General features: G+C 41.3%; 1 protein-coding gene across 1 annotated transcript in view; it reads right to left on the bottom strand.

Moving 5' to 3' along the window:
- Positions 1-9022: 9022 nt before the first annotated feature.
- Positions 9023-26795, bottom strand: part of LOC128661189 (cytochrome c1, heme protein, mitochondrial-like) — a 23375-nt gene continuing 5602 nt past the window's right edge. Inside the window, exons 2-4 of the mRNA XM_053715432.1 lie at positions 17517-17677; positions 16382-16482; positions 9023-9486 (exon numbers count right to left, since the gene is read on the bottom strand). Coding sequence (XP_053571407.1) covers positions 9382-9486; positions 16382-16482; positions 17517-17677 — 367 coding nt within the window. The 3' untranslated portion in view covers positions 9023-9381. The remainder of the gene's footprint in view (positions 9487-16381; positions 16483-17516; positions 17678-26795) is intronic.

Raw genomic sequence — 26795 nt, 5'->3', positions numbered from 1 at the left:
CCAGTACTAACTCTGTATGAGACTTGGCAGTTTGAAAGCTTGAAGCTTGTATCAGAATGTCGTCTAGGTACGGAGCTACCGCAATTCCTCGCGGTCTTAGTACCGCCAGAAGAGCACACAGAACCTTTGTGAAGATTCTCGGAGCCGTAGCCAATCCGAATGGAAGAGCTACAAACTGGTAATGCCTGTCTAGAAAGGCAAACCTTAGATACCGGTAATGATCTTTGTGAATCGGTATGTGAAGGTAAGCATCCTTTAAATCCACTGTGGTCATGTACTGACCCTTTTGGATCATGGGTAAAATTGTCCGAATAGTTTCCATTTTGAGCGATGGAACTCTTAGGAATTTGTTTAGGATCTTTAAATCCAAGATTGGCCTGAAAGTTCCCTCTTTTTTGGGAACCACAAACAGATTTGAGTAAAACCCTTGTCCTTGTTCCGACCGCGGAACCGGATGGATCACTCCCATTAATAAAAGATCTTGTACGCAGCATAGAAACGCCTCTTTCTTTATTTGGTTTGTTGACAACCTTGACAGATGAAATCTCCCTCTTGGGGGAGAGAATTTGAAGTCTAGAAGGTATCCCTGAGATATGATCTCTAACGCCCAGGGATCCTGGACATCTCTTGCCCAAGCCTGGGCGAAGAGAGAAAGTCTGCCCCCCACTAGATCCGTTCCCGGATCGGGGGCCCTCGATTCATGCTGTCTTAGGGGCAGCAGCAGGTTTCCTGGCCTGCTTGCCCTTGTTCCAGGACTGGTTAGGTCTCCAGCCTTGTCTGTAGCGAGCAACAGCTCCTTCCTGTTTTGGTGCAGAGGAAGTTGATGCTGCTCCTGCTTTGAAATTACGAAAGGAACGAAAATTAGACTGTCTAGCCTTAGGTTTGGCTCTGTCTTGAGGCAGAGCATGGCCTTTACCTCCTGTAATGTCAGCGATAATTTCTTTCAACCCGGGCCCGAATAAGGTCTGCCCTTTGAAAGGTATATTAAGCAATTTAGACTTAGAAGTAACGTCAGCTGACCAGGATTTTAGCCACAGTGCTCTGCGTGCCTGAATGGCGAATCCGGAATTCTTAGCCGTAAGTTTAGTTAAATGTACTACGGCATCTGAAATAAATGAGTTAGCTAACTTAAGGGCTTTAAGCTTGTGTGTAATCTCATCTAATGGAGCTGATTCAAGTGTCTCTTCCAGAGACTCAAACCAAAATGCTGCTGCAGCCGTGACAGGCGCAATGCATGCAAGAGGTTGCAATATAAAACCTTGTTGAACAAACATTTTCTTAAGGTAACCCTCTAACTTTTTATCCATTGGATCTGAAAAGGCACAGCTATCCTCCACCGGGATAGTGGTACGCTTAGCTAAAGTAGAAACTGCTCCCTCCACCTTAGGGACCGTTTGCCATAAGTCCCGTGTGGTGGCGTCTATTGGAAACATCTTTCTAAATATCGGAGGGGGTGAGAACGGCACACCGGGTCTATCCCACTCCTTAGTAACAATTTCAGTAAGTCTCTTAGGTATAGGAAAAACGTCAGTACTCGCCGGTACCGCAAAATATTTATCCAACCTACACATTTTCTCTGGTATTGCAACTGTGTTACAATCATTCAGAGCCGCTAACACCTCCCCTAGTAATACACAGAGGTTTTCCAGCTTAAATTTAAAATTTGAAATATCTGAATCCAGTTTGTTTGGATCAGAACCGTCACCCGCAGAATGAAGCTCTCCGTCCTCATGTTCTGCAAATTGTGACGCAGTGTCTGACATGGCCCTAATATTATCAGCGCACTCTGTTCTCACCACAGAGTGATCACGCTTACCTCTTAGTTCTGGTAATTTAGCCAAAACTTCAGTCATAACAGTAGCCATATCCTGTAATGTGATTTGTAATGGCCGCCCAGCCTTACTCGGCGCTACAATATCACGCACCTCCCTCTGAGCGGGAGATGTAGGTACTGACACGTGAGGCGAGTTAGTCGGCATAACTCTCCCCTCGTTGTTTGGTGAAATTTGTTCAATTTGTACAGATTGATTTTTATTTAAAGTAGCATCAATACAGTTAGTACATAAATTTCTATTGGGCTCCACTTTGGCATTGCAACAAATGACACAGGTATCATCTTCTGAATCAGACATGTTTAACACACTAGCAAATAAACTTGCAACTTGGAAATACAATTCAAATAGAATAATATTAAAACGTACTGTGCCTTTAAGAAGCACAGAAGATCTATGACAGTTAAAAATTAATAAATTGAAACAGTTATAGCCTCAATCCTTGTAAACAACACAACTTTAGCAAAGGTTTAATCCCATTAGCAAAGATAACAATTTCTGAAAGCAGGAAACAAATTGCAGAATAAAAGTTTTTATTTCAGTCAAACTATAATTCTCCCAGCTCTGCTGAGAGAAATTACCTCCCTCAAAATAAGTTTTGAAGACCCCTGAGCTCTGTAGAGATGAACCAGATCATGCAGGGAATACAATGAGTTGCTGACTGAAATATTTGATGCATAGTAAAAGCGCCCCTCCCCCACACACACAGCAGTGAGGGAGAACAGAAACTGACAGAAAAAACAGATTTAAGCAACTGCCAAGTGGAAAAATGGTGCCCAAACATTTATTCACTCAGTACCTCAGCAAATGAAAACGATTTTACATTCCAGCAAAAACGTTAAACATAATCTCTAGTTATTAAACAGCTTTATGTCTTTCTTACAGTGTAATTCTAGTGAAGTACCATTCTCCCAGAATACTGAAGTGTAAAGTATACATACATGACATATCGGTATGGCAGGATTTTCTCATCAATTCCATTGTCAGAAAATAAAAACTGCTACATACCTCTATGCAGATTCATCTGCCCGCTGTCCCCTGATCTGAAGTTTACCTCACTCCTCAGATGGCCGAGAACAGCAATATGATCTTAACTACTCCGGCTAAAAGCATAGCAAAACTCTGGTAGATTCTTCCTCAAACTCTGCCAGAGAGGTAATAACACACTCCGGTGCTATTTTAAAATAACAAACTTTTGATTGAAGATATAAAACTAAGTATAATCACCATAGTCCTCTCACACGACCTATCTAGTTGCTGGGTGCAAGAGAATGACTGGTAATGGCAGTTAGGGGAGGAGCTATATAGCAGCTCTGCTGGGTGAATCCTCTTGCACTTCCTGTTGGGGAGGAGTTAATATCCCATAAGTAATGGATGATCCGTGGACTGGATACACTTAACAAGAGAAAAAAAACCCCACAGATACAACAGGTGATCAAAATTATGGACACATTTGCCAATATGGAAAGAAACTTTTACCTCCAGACAGAAAAGCCTTGATGCTTATTGGACTATTTGGACACCCTGGTTGAATCGTTAATTTAGCTTTCAGAAGTTCCGCTATTCTTTGCCGCATATGCCCCATATACTCATGGCTCTTCACCCTCCCCCCCCCCCCCCCCTTCACTCACCTCCTCTTATCTGGGAACAGATGTATAAACGTCTGGATTGGATTTTAAATGGTGGCTATCTGAGATCTGTGAAGTAAATCTGGACCTTTCTAAAGTTCCAGTCTTAGGGCTCCATGTACTAAGCAGTCAATTCATCCATCATTGTAGACGCGGAAAAACTCGCCGTTACACGCCGCGGGCGAAATGGTGTCCGCTGTTGCTATGTACTAATAATCCCACAATAGACACGTCTAGCCCGCCGCGAGCAGTGGCGGAATATTGATAAATTTGATGCCTCGCTCGCCGCGACTAAGCTGATGTTCTTAACTTTCAGTTGAATTGACTTGCCAATTGTTAACACGTGACATGCAAGGTGTCACGAACGTCATAGTAGTCGCGGGAATAGAATTTTGCTCTTATAAAAGTACAACTTTGGCGTGAAAAAGCTGATTGACTCATGCCAATAATGACGCTAGAAACTGCCTGAAAGGAGCCTGTTGCCATAAAATGAAATGCAGCTAATAGTTTCAGAAGTCCCGGAATAGCTTGTGAACGAGCCGTCATCGGTTCCAAATGATCTTCAATCTCTAGATACAGGTGTAATATGGATTCACGATCAAGCCGGAATCTTTGTATGATCTCTAGGTCAGAAATGCCATGCAAACCAACCCGTGGAAGGGGGACACGAACTCTCCTAACCATTCGATTAGCGACATTTCCAGTATTCTGTCTTCTAGACCGGATTTGCATCACACGGAGAATAAACAAATACAGAAGTGTCTCCATAGCTTCTGAAATGAACAATGTAAGTACAATGCTGATATTACTGCCTTATATATGTCTAGACTGGCGTTGAGTGACTTTCTATTGTTTTGTACCTTGCCCGCCACCTAAAAGGTGGCGAGGCGGAAATTGTCGCGAGCGGACAAATAGATTTTTTTAGTACATTTGTTTTGGCAAGTTGGTGGTCAAATGTGTGTAATTAGAGTGAAAAATGGAGAGGTAGCGAGGTTTGGCGGATAAGAACGCTCGCAATTTTAAAGATGCGAGTTTGAACATAGTTGACGACTTTGTACATATCAGTTTGCGAGTTTTGACGCGAGATTTGTTGCGGGTAGCTCGCTGACTGCTTAGTACATGGAGCCCTTAAAGTATTCTTCGTTGTAAATTTGAATAATAGATATCCTACAGATGTGAGATTTGAGTACCCAGGAAGACTGATATTTTGAATTGATATATTTTCGATTTTTGTGTCTTCCTCTCTTCTTTCAGGTTCTTATTCCATATCTTTAACCCTTTAAATGCCATAGTAATTATAATCTGAATAAAGTTTATTGAAAGAGAAAAACTGGAGCACCGAAGTTTAACTTTATTAGACATAAGTACTTTAAGACTTGTTATAACTTTAGCTTGAAGAACTGGCAAGATTTACATATTTGCACACCAGATGTAAGGGATATGATTCCCTTTCAGAGATGTATCTTTCTTGATGTTTTGTTGTACACTTTAATTTATTCTTTCAATAAAGCTCTCTCTTATATTTGTCTAGAAAACCAAAGCTCAATACTTAGAGAGAACAATGGAAAGTTATCATTTTATTACTTAACTATCATGCCCCCCACTGAGAGTGTAATCTCTTCTGCTGGCTGTGTTTACTTAGGCTGTTCAATAGACTGAACAAAAGCGGAGACAGAACAAAAGCAAGAAAAACTTCTGTGTCTGTTCATTTTCAGTGCCACTCAAGGTGCATACTCTTAGCACACTATTCCCCTTCACAGAGAAAAAATATCCTGTAGCATATAAGTCTGACCCTACCCAATGACAGCCCAGCACTAAAATACCAGGCAATTCTTCTCTGAACAAGAGAAACAACCCCAGACGATCGTTTCGGCCTTCTGTGGGCCTCGTCAGTGAGGTGCAGTCGCATCTCTCTAAGGGCATGTGTGCAAGGAGTCCATGTCTGTTTTCCCACTTTTACTCTTAGGGATATTTTTTTCTGTGAAAAAGGCATAGTGTACAAAAAGAGACTGCACCCTGAGTGGCACTGGCCTTGTGGACAAGCACAGAAGTTCTTCTAGCTATTGTTCTGTCTCGGTGAGTGTGTCTCTATTTTCTTGATTTTATGTAAATTGCTCTTAGGCCTCCCTAAGAGTAAAAGGGGAAACCAGACGTGGACTCCTTGCACACATGAGAGATATGCAACTGCACCTCATTGACGAGGCCCAAAAGTACGTCTGGGGATTGTTTATCTTGTTCAGAGAAGAATTGCCTGGTATTTCGGTGCTGGACTGTCATTGGGCAGGATCAGACTGATATGCTACAGGATATTTTTTTCTCTGTGAAAAGGCATAGTGTGCAAAAAGACTGCACCCTGAGTGGCACTGGTCTTGTGGACAAGCACAGAAGTTCTTCTAGCTATTGTTCTGTCTCAGTGAGTGCGCGTCTCTATTTTCTTGATTTTATGGACTTGAGTGTAGAGAGCAGGCAGCGAAACTCGTAACGCTAATTGCTTATGGAGCTGTTAATATGAGTTGGGATGGTTTCGCAGAAAGACTCTCCCTGCATCTCCAGACTAACTTTCGCCCAGGCTCTCACTGAGACTGACAGGACTACTTAAAACTCCAGTCCCCCTGGAAGAGTACTACCCCCCCATAAAAGATTACTCCGAAACTCCGGTACTCCTCTGCCATCCCCCTGTGACGAAAGACAAAGAATGACTGGGGGATGAGGGTAAGTGGGGGCCTTTAGCTGGGGTGTCTTTACCTTCTCCTGGTGGCCAGGTTCTTAATTCCCAATAGTAATGAATGAAGCCGTGGTCTCTGTCTCTCTCGCTCTGATATAGACAGACAGATATAATATATATATATATATATATATATATATATATATATATATATATATATATATATATATATATATATATATATATATATATATATATATATATATATATATATATATATATAAACGTCCAGCACTTTTTAACTTTACCTCTCTTGGAATGAGAGTTTGAAGTAAATTTTCTCAGCTTTTCCACATTTGTGCACGCACGCTGAGGAGCCCTGCCACCCTCCTATATACAACTCCACAGGAACAAACGATAGCGTCATCACAATACTTAAAATACTTTTATTATAACATCAGGATAAAATACATCAACGTTTCAAGTCGCTTGGACCCTTAGTCATGCTACAGATTTAAGTAAGACACCTCCCTTATATACCACCTGCAATCAAAATGGCTTAATTGGTTTCACCTGAAACCTCAACCGACTTACAGCATGTCCTGCTGCTATAAAGTGTGATGAAACTGGTAGTGTCATATCTTTACATCTTATGGATGATTTATGTGCGCTTATCCTGTCCTTTATAGGGTTAATTGTCTCGCCTACATAGCCACGCCCACATCCGCATTTCAAAATATAAACTACATAACCTGTATCACAGGTGTAGAGGCCATTAATTTCTCTATCATTAATTTGGGCAACATATTTCCCCTTTATCATTGAATTGCACTGTGCACAATGCAGACAGGGGTATGACCACTTATTAGCAGTTAAATAGTTAATTGTTTCCTTTCTATTGCTACCTACATCGGCCTTTTCTACAAGATCTCGAATATTTTTCACTCTTATATGAATTAATGGGCAGTTTGCTAAATTCCATAATATGCGGATTATATTTACCCAATAGGTACCAATGTTTCCTAATTATTTTTGAAATATTCTCACTGTATTGATTATATTCTGATGAAAAGATAAGCTGTTTTTTAGTTGTTTTTTTTAAATTGCCATTTCATTAATCACTGTTTGTTCACAATTTTCAATTAAATTAAAAAACATTAGAGATCTTGTAGTAAAGGCTGATGTAGGTAGCAATAGAAAGGAAACAATTAACTATTTAACAACTGCTAATAAGGGGTCATACCCCTGTCTGCATTGTGCGCAGTGCAATTCAATGATAAAGGGGAAATATGTTGCCCAAATTAATAAAAAAAAAAAGAGAAATTAATGGCCTCTACACCTGTTATACAGGTTATGTAGTTTATATTTTGAAATGCCCATGTGGGCGTGGCTATGAAGGCAAGACAATTAACCCTATAAAAGGACAGGATAAGTGCACATAAATCATCCATAAGATGTAAAGATATGACACTACCAGTTTCATCACACTTATAGCAGCAGGACATGCTGTAAGTCAATTGAGGTTTCAGGTGATTGACCACATCCCCAGACAGAGGAGAGGTGGCAATAGAGAGCTGTTGCTTAAAAAGAGGGAAGTATGGTGGATACAACACCTGAAAACTTTATATCCAAATGGGTTGAATAAGGATTATGATCTCCATTTGTTTTTATAGGCTTTATATTTATTATATTTATACATTATTATTGTATGCTGAATCTATGTTCCACACTGTATGACATTAAGTTCAAAATAGAATGTCAAGAAGGATTGTGTTATGTTAAAAGAAATATTGCACAAAGAATTGCTGTGAAAGAAATGACATTACCTTAAACCTGACCGGTAGGGGGTATTAATTGGCTTTCTATGTTAGCCTACAGAAGTTATGTTAAGCCATTTTGATTGCAGGTGGTATATAAGGGAGGTCTTACCTTAATCTGTAGCATGACTAAGGGTCCAAGCGACTCAAAACATTGCTGTATTTTATCCTGATGTTGTTATAATAAAATAAGTATTCTTTTTTAAGTATTGTGCTGACGCTATTGTTTGTTCCTGTGGGGAGATATATATATCTATATATCTCCAATACGAACCAATATTCTTAGACATATATAACATACTCTGGCTATAACTACCTATTACTGTGACAATTCAGTGGTTTTTAGATTAAGGACTATGGATTATTATCCACAACCTAGGTTACTTAATACTAGGATCACTGTGATATACAAGTTATGATGTTAGTTTAAGCCAGGAGCTTTACATAGACTGTACCTTTCCCAGCGTATCTCCACGTTTTCACGTCCAATCCACTTATGGTCTAGATATTTCTAGTGTTAAGTTTCCACCATTTATTTCAAATTTCCTAATAAGTTACATTTTATATTTTTGTTCCCGCTATATATCTGCCACTTGTTGCTCCCATTTTCAAGTACTTGTAGCAGGGAATTTGAGTGCTTTCAGTTGTACATCTGTCTGCAGTCTTGTACTGCTTTACGTAAATTATTTCACACACCCCATCCGCATTATAACTTTGACTTGTGTATCCCTTTAAGTTGAGTCATTGGTTCCCAGAAAGATAATGTTAGAAAATTATAAGAGCCCAGCCAATTACATCTTACTGCTGGTTTTTTCCCTCTTTTTTTAGATGCAAACATAAAGGAGCAATTACCCAAGAAGACAATGCCATTGCTCCACCACTACACACCTGTATATATTTTTGTCAGGGTGACTTGCCAGCTGCATTTTGTTTTCGAAAACATTTAATTCAAAACTGGAAACATTCATTTTAACAACCTCTTGGCTACTAAAGATGGCTGCTACAGTCATGTAGTTAAACCATGCTGACTTGTGTATAAGGATTAGAGCTTTTACAGAAGAAGGCTACTTTTACTGACCATTTAAATTTAAAATATTGTTAATTTATTAGCCTCCCCAAGTAGGGAATTAACGGACAGACATTTTTCTCAAATACTTTCTCCTTCTAGTCCTTTTTCCATCTCCACAAAGTTATTTATTGTGGACAACACAAAAAAAAAAAAAAGACTCAAAATGGAGAAAAAAAAATAACTGGAAGAAAATAATCTACAGATGCCGAGCGTGTGCGAATGATACAGTAAGTGTTCTGTCTGTCTCTGCAGCTTCTTGTCCCAGGGAGGAAGGAAAAGGACTGATCAATATCCATCACTTTCTCTCAGATGAGGCCAGTAATGCACAAAGTAAAGAGGTCTGCGAGTGTGGAGGTGTTCAGTACATTCGTTACTTTGGTGGTCTGTAGGCAATCTTTCTGCTCTTTAGAACACTCCATCTGTGCCTCTTCATGTAGTACACCAGCGGGATTAGAAGAGAAGCGATCATGATTACCTAAACGGGGAAAAACAAATCCAATCATTTTCTGCACCAGGTTAATGGCAACCACGTTTTGTTGTAAACAGATAAAGTATCACACAGCACTAGTATTAAATTAAATCAGCACAAGTTTAGGAAATCTTTTCGTTACAGACTTTGGGAGATTAAGATTATGGTATTTTGGAGCTGCAGAGCCAAGGGTCTGAGATTTTAGTTTTTTAAATTATAGAATAAAAAAAAGTCAGTCAAGTCCAGGATTAATGGATAATGGAAGTGTCAGGGACAGAAAGTGGGAGACAATGTAGAAGTAAAAAACATAATTTATGTAAGAACTTACCTGATAAATTCATTTCTTTCATATTAACAAGAGTCCATGAGCTAGTGACGTATGGGATATACATTCCTACCAGGAGGGGCAAAGTTTCCCAAACCTTAAAATGCCTATAAATACACCCCTCACCACACCCACAAATCAGTTTAACGAATAGCCAAGAAGTGGGGTGATAAGAAAAAAAGTGCGAAGCATATAAAATAAGGAATTGGAATAATTGTGCTTTATACAAAAAAATCATAACCACCACAAAAAAGGGTGGGCCTCATGGACTCTTGTTAATATGAAAGAAATGAATTTATCAGGTAAGTTCTTACATAAATTATGTTTTCTTTCATGTAATTAACAAGAGTCCATGAGCTAGTGACGTATGGGATAATGACTACCCAAGATGTGGATCTTTCCACACAAGAGTCACTAGAGAGGGAGGGATAAAATAAAGACAGCCAATTCCTGCTGAAAATAATCCACACCCAAAATAAAGTTTAACAAAAAACATAAGCAGAAGATTCAAACTGAAACCGCTGCCTGAAGAACTTTTCTACCAAAAACTGCTTCAGAAGAAGAAAATACATCAAAATGGTAGAATTTAGTAAAAGTATGCAAAGAGGACCAAGTTGCTGCTTTGCAGATCTGGTCAACCGAAGCTTCATTCCTAAACGCCCAGGAAGTAGAAACTGACCTAGTAGAATGAGCTGTAATTCTTTGAGGCGGAATTTTACCCGACTCAACATAGGCAAGATGAATTAAAGATTTCAACCAAGATGCCAAAGAAATGGCAGAAGCTTTCTGGCCTTTCCTAGAACCGGAAAAGATAACAAATAGACTAGAAGTCTTACGGAAAGATTTCGTAGCTTCAACATAATATTTCAAAGCTCTAACAACATCCAAAGAATGCAATGATTTCTCCTTAGAATTCTTAGGATTAGGACATAATGAAGGAACCACAATTTCTCTACTAATGTTGTTGGAATTCACAACTTTAGGTAAAAATTCAAAAGAAGTTCGCAACACCGCCTTATCCTGATGAAAAATCAGAAAAGGAGACTCACACGAAAGAGCAGATAATTCAGAAACTCTTCTAGCAGAAGAGATGGCCAAAAGGAACAAAACTTTCCAAGAAAGTAATTTAATGTCAAATGAATGCATAGGTTCAAACGGAGGAGCTTGAAGAGCTCCCAGAACCAAATTCAAACTCCATGGAGGAGAAATTGACTTAATGACAGGTTTTATACGAACCAAAGCTTGTACAAAACAATGAATATCAGGAAGAATAGCAATCTTTCTGTGAAAAAGAACAGAAAGAGCGGAGATTTGTCCTTTCAAAGAACTCGCGGACAAACCCTTATCTAAACCATCCTGAAGAAACTGTAAAATTCTCGGTATTCTAAAAGAATGCCAAGAAAAATGATGAGAAAGACACCAAGAAATATAAGTCTTCCAGACTCTATAATATATCTCTCGAGATACAGATTTACGAGCCTGTAACATAGTATTAATCACGGAGTCAGAGAAACCTCTATGACCAAGAATCAAGCGTTCAATCTCCATACCTTTAAATTTAAGGATTTCAGATCCGGATGGAAAAAAGGACCTTGTGACAGAAGGTCTGGTCTTAACGGAAGAGTCCATGGTTGGCAAGATGCCATCCGGACAAGATCCGCATACCAAAACCTGTGAGGCCATGCCGGAGCTATTAGCAGAACAAACGAGCATTCCCTCAGAATCTTGGAGATTACTCTTGGAAGAAGAACTAGAGGCGGAAAGATATAGGCAGGATGATACTTCCAAGGAAGTGATAATGCATCCACTGCCTCCGCCTGAGGATCCCGGGATCTGGACAGATACCTGGGAAGTTTCTTGTTTAGATGAGAGGCCATCAGATCTATCTCTGGGAGCCCCCACATTTGAACAATCTGAAGAAATACCTCTGGGTGAAGAGACCATTCGCCCGGATGCAACGTTTGGCGACTGAGATAATCCGCTTCCCAATTGTCTACACCTGGGATATGAACCGCAGAGATTAGACAGGAGCTGGATTCCGCCCAAACCAAAATTCGAGATACTTCTTTCATAGCCAGAGGACTGTGAGTCCCTCCTTGATGATTGATGTATGCCACAGTTGTGACATTGTCTGTCTGAAAACAAATGAACGATTCTCTCTTCAGAAGAGGCCAAAACTGAAGAGCTCTGAAAACTGCACGGAGTTCCAAGATATTGATCGGTAATCTCACCTCCTGAGATTCCCAAACTCCTTGTGCCGTCAGAGATCCCCACACAGCTCCCCAACCTGTGAGACTTGCATCTGTTGAAATTACAGTCCAGGTCGGAAGAACAAAAGAAGCCCCCTGAATTAAACGATGGTGATCTGTCCACCACGTTAGAGAGTGCCGAACAATCGGTTTTAAAGATATTAATTGATATATCTTCGTGTAATCCCTGCACCATTGGTTCAGCATACAGAGCTGAAGAGGTCGCATGTGAAAACGAGCAAAGGGGATCGCGTCCGATGCAGCAGTCATAAGACCTAGAATTTCCATGCATAAGGCTACCGAAGGGAATGATTGAGACTGAAGGTTTCGACAGGCTGTAATCAATTTTAGACGTCTCTTGTCTGTTAAAGACAAAGTCATGGACACTGAATCTATCTGGAAACCCAGAAAGGTTACCCTTGTTTGAGGAATCAAAGAACTTTTTGGTAAATTGATCCTCCAACCATGATCTTGAAGAAACAACACAAGTCGATTCGTATGAGACTCTGCTAAATGTAAAGACGGAGCAAGTACCAAGATATCGTCCAAATAAGGAAATACCACAATACCCTGTTCTCTGATTACAGACAGAAGGGCACCGAGAATCTTTGTGAAAATTCTTGGAGCTGTAGCAAGGCCAAACGGTAGAGCCACAAATTGGTAATGCTTGTCTAGAAAAGAGAATCTCAGGAACTGATAATGATCTGGATGAATCGGAATATGCAGATATGCATCCTGTAAATCTATTGTGGACATATAATTCCCTTGCTGAACAAAAGGCAATATAGTCCTTACAGTTACCATCTTGAACGTTGGTATCCTTACATAACGATTCAATAATTTTAGATCCAGAACTGGTCTGAAGGAATTCTCCTTCTTTGGTACAATGAAGAGATTTGAATAAAACCCAATCCCCTGTTCCGGAACTGGAACTGGCATAATTACTCCAGCCAACTCTAGATCTGAAACACAATTCAGAAATGCTTGAGCTTTCACTGGATTTACTGGGACATGGGAAAGAAAAAATCTCTTTGCAGGAGGTCTCATCTTGAAACCAATTCTGTACCCTTCTGAAACAATGTTCTGAATCCAAAGATTGTGAACAGAATTGATCCAAATTTCTTTGAAAAAACGTAACCTGCCCCCTACCAGCTGAACTGGAATGAGGGCCGTACCTTCATGTGAACTTAGAAGCAGGCTTTGCCTTTCTAGCAGGCTTGGATTTATTCCAGACTGGAGATGGTTTCCAAACTGAAACTGCTCCTGAGGACGAAGGATCAGGCTTTTGTTCTTTGTTGAAACGAAAGGAACGAAAACGATTGTTAGCCCTGTTTTTACCCTTAGACTTTTTATCCTGTGGTAAAAAAGTTCCTTTCCCACCAGTAACAGTTGAAATAATAGAATCCAACTGAGAACCAAATAATTTGTTTCCCTGGAAAGAAATGGAAAGTAGAGTTGATTTAGAAGCCATATCAGCATTCCAAGTCTTAAGCCATAAAGCTCTTCTGGCTAAGATAGCCAGAGACATAAATCTAACATCAACTCTAATAATATCAAAAATGGCATCACAGATGAAATTATTAGCATGCTGGAGAAGAATAATAATATCATGAGAATCACGATTTGTTACTTGTTGCGCTAGAGTTTCCAACCAAAAAGTTGAAGCTGCAGCAACATCAGCCAATGATATAGCAGGTCTAAGAAGATTACCTGAACATAGATAAGCTTTTCTAAGAAAAGCTTCAATTTTTCTATCTAAAGGATCCTTAAACGAGGTACCATCTGACGTAGGAATGGTAGTACGTTTAGCAAGGGTAGAAATAGCCCCATCAACTTTAGGGATTTTGTCCCAAAATTCTAACCTGTCAGGCGGAACAGGATATAATTGCTTAAAACGTTTAGAAGGAGTAAATGAATTACCCAATTTATCCCATTCCTTAGCAATTACTGCAGAAATAGCATTAGGAACAGGAAAGACTTCTGGAATAACCGCAGGAGCTTTAAAAACCTTATCCAAACGTATAGAATTAGTATCAAGAGGACTAGAATCCTCTATTTCTAAAGCAATTAGTACTTCTTTAAGTAAAGAGCGAATAAATTCCATCTTAAATAAATATGAAGATTTATCAGCATCAATCTCTGAGACAGAATCCTCTGAACCAGAAGAGTCCAAAGAATCAGAATGATGGTGTTCATTTAAAAATTCATCTGTAGAGAGAGAAGATTTAAAAGACTTTTTACGTTTACTAGAAGGAGAAATAACAGACAAAGCCTTCTTTATGGATTCAGAAACAAAATCTCTTATGTTATCAGGAACATTCTGCACCTTAGATGTTGAGGGAACTGCAACAGGCAATGGTACATCACTAAAGGAAATATTATCTGCTTTAACAAGTTTGTCATGACAATTATTACAAACAACAGCTGGAGGAATAGCTACCAAAAGTTTACAGCAGATACACTTAGCTTTGGTAGATCCAGCAGGCAGAGGTTTTCCTGTAGTATCTTCTGGCTCAGATGCAACGTGAGACATCTTGCAATATGTAAGAGAAAAAACAACATATAAAGCAAAATAGATCAAATTCCTTATAAGACAGTTTCAGGAATGGGAAAAAAATGCCAAACATCAAGCTTCTAGCAACCAGAAGCAAATGAAAAATGAGACTGAAATAATGTGGAGACAAAAGCGACGCCCATATTTTTTGGCGCCAAATAAGACGCCCACATTATTTGGCGCCTAAATGCTTTTGGCGCCAAAAATGACGCCACATCCGGAACGCCGACATTTTTGGCGCAAAATAACGTCAAAAATGACGCAACTTCCGGCGACACGTATGACGCCGGAAACGGAAAAGAATTTTTGCGCCAAAAAAGTCCGCGCCAAGAATGACGCAATAAAATGAAGCATTTTCAGCCCCCGCGAGCCTAACAGCCCACAGGGAAAAAAGTCAAATTTTTGAGGTAAGAAAAAAATATGATAATTTAAAGCATAATCCCAAATATGAAACTGACTGTCTGGAAATAAGGAAAGTTGAACATTCTGAGTCAAGGCAAATAAATGTTTGAATACATATATTTAGAACTTTATAAATAAAGTGCCCAACCATAGCTTAGAGTGTCACAGAAAATAAGACTTACTTACCCCAGGACACTCATCTACATGTTTGTAGAAAGCCAAACCAGTACTGAAACGAGAATCAGTAGAGGAAATGGTAAATATAAGAGTATATCGTCGATCTGAAAAGGGAGGTAAGAGATGAATCTCTACGACCGATAACAGAGAACCTTATGAAATAGACCCCGTAGAAGGAGATCACTGCATTCAATAGGCAATACTCTCCTCACATCCCTCTGACATTCACTGCACGCTGAGAGGAAAACCGGGCTCCAACTTGCTGCGGAGCGCATATCAACGTAGAATCTAGCACAAACTTACTTCACCACCTCCCTTGGAGGCAAAGTTTGTAAAACTGATTTGTGGGTGTGGTGAGGGGTGTATTTATAGGCATTTTAAGGTTTGGGAAACTTTGCCCCTCCTGGTAGGAATGTATATCCCATACGTCACTAGCTCATGGACTCTTGTTAATTACATGAAAGAAAAAGCAGTGAGGGAACAGGATTAATAGGATCGGTATAAGGTGGGAGAATGCCGGTGTAAATGAGAAGAAGATTGTGTTGGTGAAAGTGGCTGATCATGGGGGCTGTTTATTTGGTGAGAGGTTGCTCTAGGTTGTCTCTAACATTTTATTGTGTGCTGTTTAAGGAAGGGGCAAGCAGACTGTTTAAAGGGCAGTGGAAGCACTGCATAAACTTGTAGTGGGGACATTTGCTGAGAACTATAATTGGAACCTAAAAGCTTCATTCGGGAATCCCAACACAATGATGTTCTGGTTATTCAGTTATGAGAGATGCACATAGAGAAAAAAAAGTGTGAGATGGTAACTGTATAGATTACATATTAAAGGGTTGTGGTGAAAAACAGAATATGGCAAAATGTGAGATGAACCATCACTGACTAATGAACAGACCAAGCAAGTAGCTACACTAAGGAGTGACAGCATCAGATCACTATGATTAGTGATTGGACAAAGTTGGAAAAGCTTAAACAACGGGGCGGGGGGTGAACTGTCGACATTGAACCTAACAGTACCATGGATGAGAGTGTCCTGAGGAGGGCAGAGAAGAAAAACTGCACATTAGCAGTGTCAGAATAAGTTATTTAATGAATACCATGCAGAGCTTTTTACTGGAGGTTTTTAGAGGGGACAAACTGGTGCCTTATAGAAAACCACTACTTACCTGGGTAGATTCATTAGAGGCAACTCACCTTGAGACCCATAAGCTTGCGATGATCGTGTTCTGGCTCAGAAGCCCATCTCAGGAACGTGCAAACATCCTTAGCAACCTGAGACATGGTGGCTGGAGTGCCTGTGGGGAAATGCAAACACACACAATAAGAGGACTATGCTGTTGCAATCAAATAACCTGAAGCCATCTATAGGGAACATTTATTCCTTGTGGAAGACATAAGGGTGACAGACTGTCAAGGGGCAAACACTTTGCTAAGCAATGCGTTACAGACCCCTCTGGTAGACAAGAGGTATCTAAGCATAACTCCCATCTTGCCTTCAGTTTATTATGCATGGATAGTGTTACATGGCTGATAGACCTAATGACAGCTACTGGGAGGCCTATGTAATGCTATTACAATGTATCGGTGGCTCATTAATACGCAGTACACTTCCGACTGCTCCTAATATGGCTTTACAGAATGTGGTCAATTTATAACAAAAGTAACTTTAATATTTAACTAAAATATCAGGCATAAAAAGCAATGTTCATATAACAAATAATTATTCTAAAGGACTGATGGGTAAATAGTTTCTGATAATGCTCCATAATGTAATCATTTTATAAATATCTGGGCAGTCGTAAGGAAAAATAGGAAAAGATTTTAACAGTGAGAAACCAGAAGGCCCACCGAGTCAGAAAACTGCTATCCTATATATGCTAAAGGCCCACCGAGTCAGAAAACTGCTATCCTATATATGCTAAAGGCCCACCGAGTCAGAAAACTGCTATCCTATATATGCTAAAGGCCCACCGAGTCAGAAAACTGCTATCCTATATATGCTAAAGGCCCACCGAGTCAGAAAACTGCTATCCTATATATGCTAAAGGCCCACCGAGTCAGAAAACCGCTATCCTATATATGCTAAAGGCCCATCGAGTCAGAAAACTGCTATCCTATATATGCTAAAGGCCCACCGAGTCAGAAAACTGCTATCCTATATATGCTAAAGGCCCACCGAGTCAGAAAACTGCTATCCTATATATGCTACACATTCAGCTTTAAAAATATACTGATGAGTCGCACACTATATCAAGTCAGGGAAGTGTTTTTATTGACAATTTAAAGTGTTTATTTCACTTTAATGTTTTTGCTGTAAAGATGCTCTCACCATCATCATACTCAAGGATCTCGTTGTAAATGGGGGGTGCCATTCCAATAGCTTGCCCAGGGAAGTATGGGTTATAGTACAGTCCTTCCCTCAAGGTGACGCCAGGAGGGGGGTCGCAGTACCCTGTGAGCAATGAAAAGACATAATCCTCCCCACCATGCCTAGGAGAAATGGGAAAGAAAAAAGGTCAAAACTTAAAGTGACAGTCTAGTCCAAAACACTCATGATATTTCAACATTTTACAATTTACTTTGCTTTCTAATGACACGATGAGTCCACGGATCTAATTACTATTGGGAATATCACTCCTGCCCAGCAGGAGGCGGCAAAGAGCACCACAGCAAAGCTGTTAAATATCACCTCCCTTCCCCTCTAACCCCAGTCATTGTCTGCCTACGTTAGAGCAAGGAAGTGGTAAAGTTAGGTGTTGGAAAACAAGATTCTTAAAAAAAAAAAAAAAAAAAAATCTTTCTTGAAGTGGTGCAAGATTGTGCTGCTTTGTTCTAGGGTGTAGCCGTAGTCCATATCAGTCTCTTCAGTAGAGCAGTGGTGGCTTTAGAGTAATGGTAACTTGTGGGGTATAATCATCACTGTGCCTCCCATATACTAATGCTGCCCTATTTTCTAAAGCCTGCGTAAGTTAATTCAGTCTTTGCATTTTTTCCACAGGTCCATGTGAGGAATCATGCCTCTTAAACCTAGTGAGCTGCCTTGCTGCCAGGCAGATTTACAAAGGTAAGTGCTGATTTTTTTATTTTCTGGGAATCGTCATTCAAAATAAAAAGATGGCACTTTCAAATAATTTATATAAATTTGGGACATAATAAAGTGATTCTCTTATGACAGTATTTATTATGGGCAGTAATAGGCACTTGGGACGAGGAGCAGGCTCAGAGGTGGTGTTTTTAGCTTAAGTAACGATAAAACGGCATTACTATGCTTTTGACCTGAGGCATTTCCTCCGTCAGGATTAGAGAAACAAAAAGGGACGTCAGTAATTTTTGTTCCTTTTGAAATTTCAAGGAAGTCTTTCCACTCCCTCCTCCAAGCAGGAACAGTCCTTCCTGGAGGCCCAATCAGTCTTGGAACAAGGGAAAACAATCCAAGAAGCCTGCTATTGAATCAAAAGCAGCATGAAGGGCCTGCCCCTGATCCGGGACCGGATCTTGTGGGGGGAAAACTTTCATTCTTCACTCAGGCTTAGATTCGAGATGTTCAGGATCCCTGGGCGGCAGACAGTGTCCCAGGGATACAAACTAGAGTTCAAGACCTTTCCTCCCAGGGGCAGGTTTCTGCTTTCAAGATTATCTGTAGGGACCAGACAAGAGAGGCGTTCTTACACGGTGTGCGGGAGCTCTCCGACCTGGGAGTGATAGTTTCTGTTCCAATGCAGGAACAGGGTCTGGGGGTTCTATTCCAATCTGTTCATGGTTCCCAAAAAGGAGGGAACCTTAAGACCAATATTACATCTCAAGAGTCTAAAATTCCTCAGAGTGCTGTCCTTCAAGATGGAAACTATTAGTTCCATTCTTCCTTTGGTCCAAGAGGGTCAATTTATGACAACGGTGGATTTAAAGGATGTGTACCTGCATGTGCCCATCCACAGGGACCATCACAAGGTTTGCATTTCTAGATCAGGCTGTACTGATAGACGCTCTGTCTGTACCTTGGAATTTCAGTCTCGCATACCTATTTCCTCCGTTCGCTCTACCTCGGGTCATTGCTCGAATAAAGCAGGAGAGGGCGTTGGTGATCCTGATTGCACCGGCGTGGCCTTGCAGGATTTGGTATGCAGACCTGGTGGACATCTCTTCCACCTTGGAGACTTCCGTTGAGGAAGGACCTTCTATTTCAAGGGCCCTTCCCTCATTTAAATCTAGTTTCTCTGAAACAGACTGCTTGGAGATTGAACTCTTAATTTTATCCAAGCGTGGATTTTCGGAATCTGTCATGATTCAGGCTTGTAAACCTGTGACTAGAAAGATTTACCATAAGATATGGCATAAATATCTGTATTGGTGTGAATCAAAGGGCTGCTCTTGGAGTAGAGTTAGGATTTCTAGAATACTGTCCTTTCTCCAAGGTGGTTTGGAGAAGGGTTTATCGGCAAGTTCCCTAAAGGGGCAAATATCTGCCTTGTCTATTTTGTTACATAAACGTCTGGCGGACGTCCCAAACGTGCAATCGTTTTGTCAGGCCTTGGTCAGGATCAGGCCTGTGTTCAAGCCAGTTACTCCTCCCTGGAGTCTTAATTTAGTTCTTAAGGTTCTTCAAGGGGCTCCGTTTGAGCCTATGCATTCCTTAGATATTAAGTTATCTTGGAAAGTTTTGTTTCTTGTTGCTATTTCATCTGCTTGTAGAGTGTCAGAGCTCTCGGCATTACAGTATGAGTCTCCTTACCTTATTTTTCATTAGCATAAGGTGGTTTTGCGTACTAAGTTAGGGTTTCTCCCTAAAGTGGTTTCAGACCGGAACATTAATCAGGAGATTGTTGTTCGTTCCTTGTGTCCTAATCCTCCTTCTCAAAAGGAACAGCTTTTGCACAATCTGGACGTGGGGTGTGCATTCAAATTTTATTTACAGGCGACTAAGGATTTTCGTCAGTCTTCTGCTCTGTTTGTGGTAGTCTCTGGGAAACGTAAGGATCAGAAAGCTACGGCTACTTCTCTTTCTTTGTGACTGAAGAGTATCATTCGCTTCGCCTATGAAACTGCTGGACAGCAGCCTCCTGAGTGTGTTACGGCTCATTCTGCAAGGGCTTTTTCCTCTTCCTGGGCATTCAAAAATGAAGCTTCTGCGGAACAGATTTGCAAGGCTGCAACTTGGTCCTCTCCACACTTAAAATTTTGAGGCCGCTTTTGGGAGAAAGGTTCTTCAAGCAGTGGTGCCTTCCGTTTAGATTCCCTGTCTTGTCCCTCCCTTATCTGTGTACTTTAGCTTGGGTATTGATTCCCAATAGTAATTAGATGATCCGTGAACTCATTGTGTCATTAGAAAGAAAACAAAATTTATGCTTACCTGATAAATTTATTTCTCTCTTGACACGAGTCCACGGCCCGCCCTGTTCTTTAGACAGGTTGTTGGTTTGTTATAAACCTCAGGCACCTCTGCACCTAGTTGCTTCCTTTCTCTCCTTTGCTTCGGTCGAATGACAGGGGTTGGAGGGAAGGGAGGTGATATTTAACAGCTTTTGCTGTGGTGCTCTTTGCCGCCTCCTGCTGGGCAGGAGTGATATTCCCAATAGTAATTAGATTATCCGTGGACTCATTGCGTCAAGAAAGAAATACAATTTATCAGGTAAGCATAAATTGGTTTTTTTTTATCACCAATTTTCATTGTTCTCTTGGTATTCTTAGTTGAAAGCTAAAAATAGGAGGTTCATATGCTAATTTCTTAGACCTTGAAGGCTGCCTCTTTTCTGAATGCATTTTGACAGTTTTTCACCACCAGAGGGTGTTAGTTCATGTGTGCCATATAGATAACACTGCTCAAGCACATGGAGTTACCTGGGAGCCAACACTGATGGACTAAAAATAAAGGGGCAGTCTGTAGAGGCATAGATACAAGCTAATCACAGAGGTAAAAAGTATATTAATAAAACTGAGATAAGGAGCAGTCTGAAGATGCTTAGATACAAGGTAATCACAGGGGTAAAATGTATATTAATATAACAGAGAAGGGGCAATCTGCAGAGGCTTAGATACAAGGTAATCAGAGGTAAAACGTATATTAATATAAAAGATAAATGGCAGTCTGCAGAGGGTTAGATACAAGCTAAGCACAGAGGTAAAACGTGTAGCCTGCAGAGGCTTAGATACAAGGTAATCAGAGGTAAAAAGTATAATATAATCGCGATAAGGGGCAGTCTGCAGAAGCTTAGATACAAGGTAATCCGAGGTAAAAAGTATATTAATATAACTGAGATAAGGAGCAGTCTGCAGAGGCTTAGATACAAGGTAATCAGAGGTAAAACATTAATATAACTGAGATAAGGGGCAGTCTGCAGAGGTTTAGATACAAGGTAATCAGAGGTAAACAGCGCTTCGGAATCTGTTGGCGCTCTACAAATACATAATGTAATCACAGAGGTAAAACGTATATTAATATAACTGAGGTAAGGGGCTGTCTGCAGAGGCTTAGACACAAGGTAATCACAGAGGTAAAACGTATATTAATATAACTGAGATAAGGGGCAGTCTACAGAGGCTTAGATACAACGTAATCAGAGATAAAACGTATATTAATACAACTGTTGGTTATGCAAAACTGGTGAATGGGTAATAAAGGGATTATCTAAAAAAAAAAAAAAAATTCTGGTGTAGACTGTACCTTTAAGAAAAAAAAAAAATCAAGTTTTAAATTTCTATTTATGGCTCCCATTCACTATACACCAAGTTTGTTTCCAACAGAAGATTAACAGACTTCACATTCTGATGTGGACATCTGTCTAAGGGGATGCAGGGCCAGGTATCTGATCTACATATGCAATGCAGAGAGGAACTAGAGGGCTAGATCTCTGATCTAGATCTGCTATGCACTAGATATGTGCATTCAGATCCTTCGTGAGGATCTGAACATGGAAGTAGGTGGCCACTTGTGCTGTTTGGATCGATTCTAGTGCAAAATGGCATGCTATGCACAAAGAGGCTAAAGGGCTAGGCATCTGATCGAGGCATGCTATGCACAAAGAGGCTAAAGGGCTAGGCATCTGATCGAGGCATGCTATGCACAAAGAGGCTAAAGGGCTAGGCATCTGATCGAGGCATGCTATGCACAAAGAGGCTAAAGGGCTAGGCATCTGATCGAGGCATGCTATGCACAAAGAGGCTAAAGGGCTAGGCATCTGATCGAGGCATGCTATGCACAAAGAGGCTAAAGGGCTAGGCATCTGATCGAGGCATGCTATGCACAAAGAGGCTAAAGGGCTAGGCATCTGATCGAGGCATGCTATGCACAAAGAGGCTAAAGGGCTAGGCATCTGATCGAGGCATGCTATGCACAAAGAGGCTAAAGGGCTAGGCATCTGATCGAGGCATGCTATGCACAAAGAGGCTAAAGGGCTAGGCATCTGATCGAGGCATGCTATGCACAAAGAGGCTAAAGGGCTAGGCATCTGATCGAGGCATGCTATGCACAAAGAGGCTAAAGGGCTAGGCATCTGATCGAGGCATGCTATGCACAAAGAGGCTAAAGGGCTAGGCATCTGATCGAGGCATGCTATGCACAAAGAGGCTAAAGGGCTAGGCATCTGATCGAGGCATGCTATGCACAAAGAGGCTAAAGGGCTAGGCATCTGATCGAGGCATGCTATGCACAAAGAGGCTAAAGGGCTAGGCATCTGATCGAGGCATGCTATGCACAAAGAGGCTAAAGGGCTAGGCATCTGATCGAGGCATGCTATGCACAAAGAGGCTAAAGGGCTAGGCATCTGATCGAGGCATGCTATGCACAAAGAGGCTAAAGGGCTAGGCATCTGATCGAGGCATGCTAAGGAGCTGAAGGGCTAGGCATCTGATCGAGGCATGCTAAGGAGCTGAAGGGCTAGGCATCTGATCGAGGCATGCTAAGGAGCTGAAGGGCTAGGCATCTGATCGAGGCATGCTAAGGAGCTGAAGGGCTAGGCATCTGATCGAGGCATGCTAAGGAGCTGAAGGGCTAGGCATCTGATCGAGGCATGCTAAGGAGCTGAAGGGCTAGGCATCTGATCGAGGCATGCTAAGGAGCTGAAGGGCTAGGCATCTGATCGAGGCATGCTAAGGAGCTGAAGGGCTAGGCATCTGATCGAGGCATGCTAAGGAGCTGAAGGGCTAGGCATCTGATCGAGGCATGCTAAGGAGCTGAAGGGCTAGGCATCTGATCGAGGCATGCTAAGGAGCTGAAGGGCTAGGCATCTGATCGAGGCATGCTAAGGAGCTGAAGGGCTAGGCATCTGATCGAGGCATGCTAAGGAGCTGAAGGGCTAGGCATCTGATCGAGGCATGCTAAGGAGCTGAAGGGCTAGACATCTGATCGAGGCATGCTATGCACAAATGAGCTGAAGGGCTAGGCAGCTGATCGAGGCATGCTATGCACAAATGAGCTGAAGGGCTAGTCAGCTGATCGAGACATGCTATGCACAAATGAGCTGAAGGGCTAGGCAGCTGATCGAGACATGCTATGCACAAATGAGCTGAAGGGCTAGGCAGCTGATCGAGACATGCTATGCACAAATGAGCTGAAGGGCTAGGCAGCTGATCGAGGCATGCTATGCACATATGAGCTGAAGGGCTAGGCATCGGATCGAGGCATGCTATGGACAAATGAGCTGAAGGGCTAGGCAGCTGATCGAGGCATGCTAAGAAGCTGAAGGGCTAGGCATCTGATCGAGGCATGCTATGCACAAAGGAGCTGAAGGGCTAGGCATCGGATCGAGGCATGCTATGCACAAATGAGCTGAAGGGCTAGGCATCGGATCGAGGCATGCTATGCACTAAGGAGCTAAAGGGCTAGGCAGCTGATAGAGGCATGCTATGCACAAAGGAGCTGAAGGGCTAGGCAGCTGATCGAGGCATGCTAAGAAGCTGAAGGGCTAGGCATCTGATCGAGGCATGCTATGCACAAAGGAGCTGAAGGGCTAGGCATCGGATCGAGGCATGCTATTCACAAATGAGCTGAAGGGCTAGGCAGCTGATAGAGGCATGCTATGCACAAATGAGCTAAAGGGCTAGGCAGCTGATCGAGGCATGCTATGCACAAAGGGGCTAGGCATCGGATTGAGGCATGCTATGCACAAAGAGGCTGAAGGGCTAGGCATCTGAAAAGGGCTGAAAGGCTAGGCATCTGATCAAGGCATGCTATGCACAAAGGAGCTGAAGGGCTAGGCAACTGATTGAGGCATGCTAAGAAGCTGAAGGGCTAGGCATCTGATTGAGGCATGCTATGCACAAAGGAGCTGAAGGGCTAGGCAGCTGATTGAGGCATGCTATGCACAAAGGAGCCGAAGGGCTAGGATCTGACCCAAGTATTATACAGAAGGATTAACAAAGAAGTGGCGTTTCGAATTTGCTGTAAGTATGTCCTTAGTAACCTTAAAAAGGTATATGAAACCCAAATTTTCTCTTTCATGATTCAGATAGAGCATGCAATTTTAAAGCAACTTTCTAATTTACTCCTATTAATTTTTCTTTGTCCTCTTAAAAGGGACAGTCAACATCAGAATTTTTGTTGTTTAAAAAGAAAGATAATCCCTTTATTAGCCATTCCCCAGTTTTGCATAACCAACAGTTATAGAAATACACTTTTTACCTCTGTGATTACCTTGTATCTAAAGCTTCTGCTGACTGTCCCCTTATTTCAGTTCTTGTGACAGACTTGCATTTTAGCCAATCAGTGCTTACTCCTAGGTCACTTCACGTGCATGAGCTCAATGTTATCTATATGAAACACATGAACTAATGCCCTCTAGTGGTCAAAATGCATTCAGATTAGAGGCAGTCTTCAAGGTCTAAGAAATTTGCATATGAACCTCCTAGGATTAGCTTTCAACTAAGAATACCAAGAGAATAAAGCAAAATTGGTGATAAAAGTAAATTGGGAAGTTGTTTAAAATTACATGCCCTTTTTAAATCATGAAAGTTTTTTTGGGACTTGACTGTCCCTTTAAGAGCTTAGGAGCCAGCCCATTTTAGGTCCAGCACCCTGATTGGTGGCTCCCCTTCAGCTTTTACCACTTCTCTTGCTCAAGATTTTGCCAGCCACTTCAGCATCCATAAGACAATCAGAAATAATCTCACCCTGAATAGTTTATTTCCCACATTACTAAAAAAAAATATATGTTCTCCCTCCCTCAACAACCACTATATTCCCCAACTCCCCCCTACCTCAAAACTTTTGCAAAGGCTAGTAAATAAAGGTCTCACATTTCCTTACATCAAACTCCCTCCTTGACCCATTGCAATCTGGATCATCCAACACTCTACAGAGACTGCAACCATTAAAGGACAACTCAATGCAGTAGAATTACATAGTTAACAAGTGCATAATAAAGAGACAAATTATTTAACACCTACAACTATATTTCAAAAATATTTTTTTCCCTGACAAATTTATTTTGTTCTCCCATATTCCAGTCTCTTGTATCATGTGACAGACATCAGCCAATCACAGACTAGTATACGTATAGCATGTGAGCTTGTGCACATGCTCAGTAGGATCTTGTTCCACAGAAAACAGAATTTATGCTTACCTGATAAATTACTTTCTCCAACGGTGTGTCCTGTCCACGGCGTCATCCTTACTTGTGGGATATTCTCTTCCCCAACAGGAAATGGCAAAGAGTCCCAGCAAAGCTGGCCATATAGTCCCTCCTAGGCTCCGCCCACCCCAGTCATTCGACCGACGGACAGGAGGAAATATATATAGGAGAAACCATATGGTACCGTGGTGACTGTAGTTAGAGAAAATAATTCATCAGACCTGATTAAAAAACCAGGGCGGGCCGTGGACCGGACACACCGTTGGAGAAAGTAATTTATCAGGTAAGCATAAATTCTGTTTTCTCCAACATTGGTGTGTCCGGTCCACGGCGTCATCCTTACTTGTGGGAACCAATACCAAAGCTTTAGGACACGGATGAAGGGAGGGAGCAAATCAGGTTACCTAAACGGAAGGCACCACAGCTTGCAAAACCTTTCTCCCAAAAATAGCCTCCGAAGAAGCAAAAGTATCAAATTTGTAAAATTTGGCAAAAGTGTGCAGTGAAGACCAAGTCGCTGCCTTACATATCTGGTCAACAGAAGCCTCGTTCTTGAAGGCCCATGTGGAAGCCACAGCCCTAGTGGAGTGAGCTGTAATTTTTTCAGGAGCTTGCCGTCCGGCAGTCTCATAAGCCAATCGGATAATACTTTTAAGCCAAAAGGAAAGAGAGGTAGAAGTCGCTTTTTGACCTCTCCTTTTACCAGAACAAACAAACAAGGAAGATGTTTGTCTGAAATCTTTAGTAGCCTCTAAATAGAACTTTAGAGCACGGACAACGTTCAAATTGTGTAACAAACGTTCCTTCTTTGAAACTGGATTCGGACACAAAGAAGGTACAACTATCCTCCTGGGTTAATATTTTTGTTAGAAACAACCTTAGGAAGAAAAACCAGGCTTAGTACGCAAAACCACCTTATCTGCATGGAACAGCCTGATAGGGCGGAGAACACTGCAGAGCAGATAACTCTGAAACTCCTCTAGCAGAAGAAATTGCAACCAAAAACAAAAAACTTTCCAAGATAGTAACTTAATAATCTATGGAAT

This window comes from Bombina bombina, chromosome 5, assembly GCF_027579735.1.
Source record: "Bombina bombina isolate aBomBom1 chromosome 5, aBomBom1.pri, whole genome shotgun sequence".
Taxonomy (NCBI): domain Eukaryota; kingdom Metazoa; phylum Chordata; class Amphibia; order Anura; family Bombinatoridae; genus Bombina; species Bombina bombina.
Note: the sequence above shows the minus strand (reverse complement) of the source record. Positions and strands in the feature narration are given on the sequence as shown.